This window comes from Triticum urartu, unplaced genomic scaffold, assembly GCF_003073215.2.
Source record: "Triticum urartu cultivar G1812 unplaced genomic scaffold, Tu2.1 TuUngrouped_contig_4439, whole genome shotgun sequence".
Classification (NCBI taxonomy): domain Eukaryota; kingdom Viridiplantae; phylum Streptophyta; class Magnoliopsida; order Poales; family Poaceae; genus Triticum; species Triticum urartu.
In genome coordinates this window covers 8,119-9,457 of record NW_024115028.1, presented here as the reverse complement: position 1 = coordinate 9,457, position 1,339 = coordinate 8,119, and the positions used below count along the sequence as shown (strand labels likewise).

The following is a 1,339-nucleotide window of genomic DNA, read 5'->3' as shown; positions in this document are numbered from 1 at the left end:
TCGTGCGCCGACATCGCCGCGCTCGCCGCCCGCGACTCCGTCCAGCTAGCTGGCGGGCCAAGGTACGCCGTCCCGCTAGGCCGCCGCGATGGGCTTGCCCCCGCGTCCCTGGACACCATCTTGGGCGCGCTCCCGCCGCCGACCTCCAAGGTCCCTGTGCTCCTCAGCTTCCTCGCCAAGATTGGCCTCAACGCCGACGACCTGGTGGCGCTCTCCGGCGCGCACACGCTGGGGATCGCGCACTGCGGCTCCTTCGAGGAGCGGCTGTTCCCCAAGGACGACCCCACCATGGACAAGTTTTTCGCCGGCCACCTCAAGCTCACTTGCCCGCGGCTCAAGGTGGACAACTTCACCGCCAACGACATCCGCACGCCGGACGTGTTCGACAACAAGTTCTACGTCGACCTGCTCAACCGGCAGGGCCTCTTCACCTCCGACCAGGACCTGCACACCGACGCCAAGACCAAGCCCATGGTCACTAGGTTCGCCGTCGACCAAGCCGCCTTCTTCGACCAGTTCGTCAAGTCCATGGTGAAAATGGGGCAGATCAACGTGCTCACTGGCAACCAGGGCCAGATCCGCACGGACTGCTCCGTGCCCAACGCCGCCCGCAGCGCCGGTGACGAGCTGCCGTGGTCCGTCGTCGAGACCGCCGTTGAGACTTTAGTGTTGTAGGTAGTAGGGTTTAGTCCATGGATGGATCTCAAGCTTGTTTTATGTTTTGGCAAGGTTTGGACTTTGGAAGTCAGAGTGCATGCGTGTTTAGTTTGTTGAGCAAGACCGAACCAGTTGAGTAATAAGGACTTGTTTTGTATCTACCCATGTAATAACTAGACGAACGCTCATGTGAACATTTGGTTGATGATTTGATTTAAAAGTTTACTAGCTAATTGCTCACCGTGTGCATGGATATCTTAAAAATACCGATGAACATTTTTATTGATGATCATATGATCATTTTGAGGAAAATTTCGTTGCTGATTTGATCTTTGAGTCAATTACACTGGTGGTGTTAGAACTTGGCGCAAACGATCACTTTAGTGCTAGAACTTGTGGCGTACATTGAATGGTGCAAAAACTTGACTCGGGCATGCAAATACGATGCTAATCACGTTTGTATATGACCGCAACGCTGACGAGGCATACCAGCATGGCGCGGGGCCTGCTGTCATCGACCAAACAGTGAAGAAGAGGTCTGTGCGTGCTCTTTTTTCGAAAACCGCCTCGTTTTTTTTGCAAAAGCACCTGACAAGCGGGTCCCAGCCATCAGCAAAACACATTTTAATTGAGCAAGAAAACGATCTGCTCGGGCCTCAAACCTGTGACACCGGGCTAAATG

General features: G+C 54.4%; 1 protein-coding gene across 1 annotated transcript; it reads left to right on the top strand.

The window, feature by feature from the left end:
* Positions 1–862, top strand: LOC125527827 (cationic peroxidase SPC4-like; the record flags this gene model as incomplete). Its single annotated transcript, XM_048692336.1, is given in 1 exon segment — positions 1–862. A coding segment is annotated over 1 exon segment (675 nt), but the record flags the coding sequence as incomplete, so codon positions are not given.
* Positions 863–1,339: the final 477 nt, after the last annotated feature.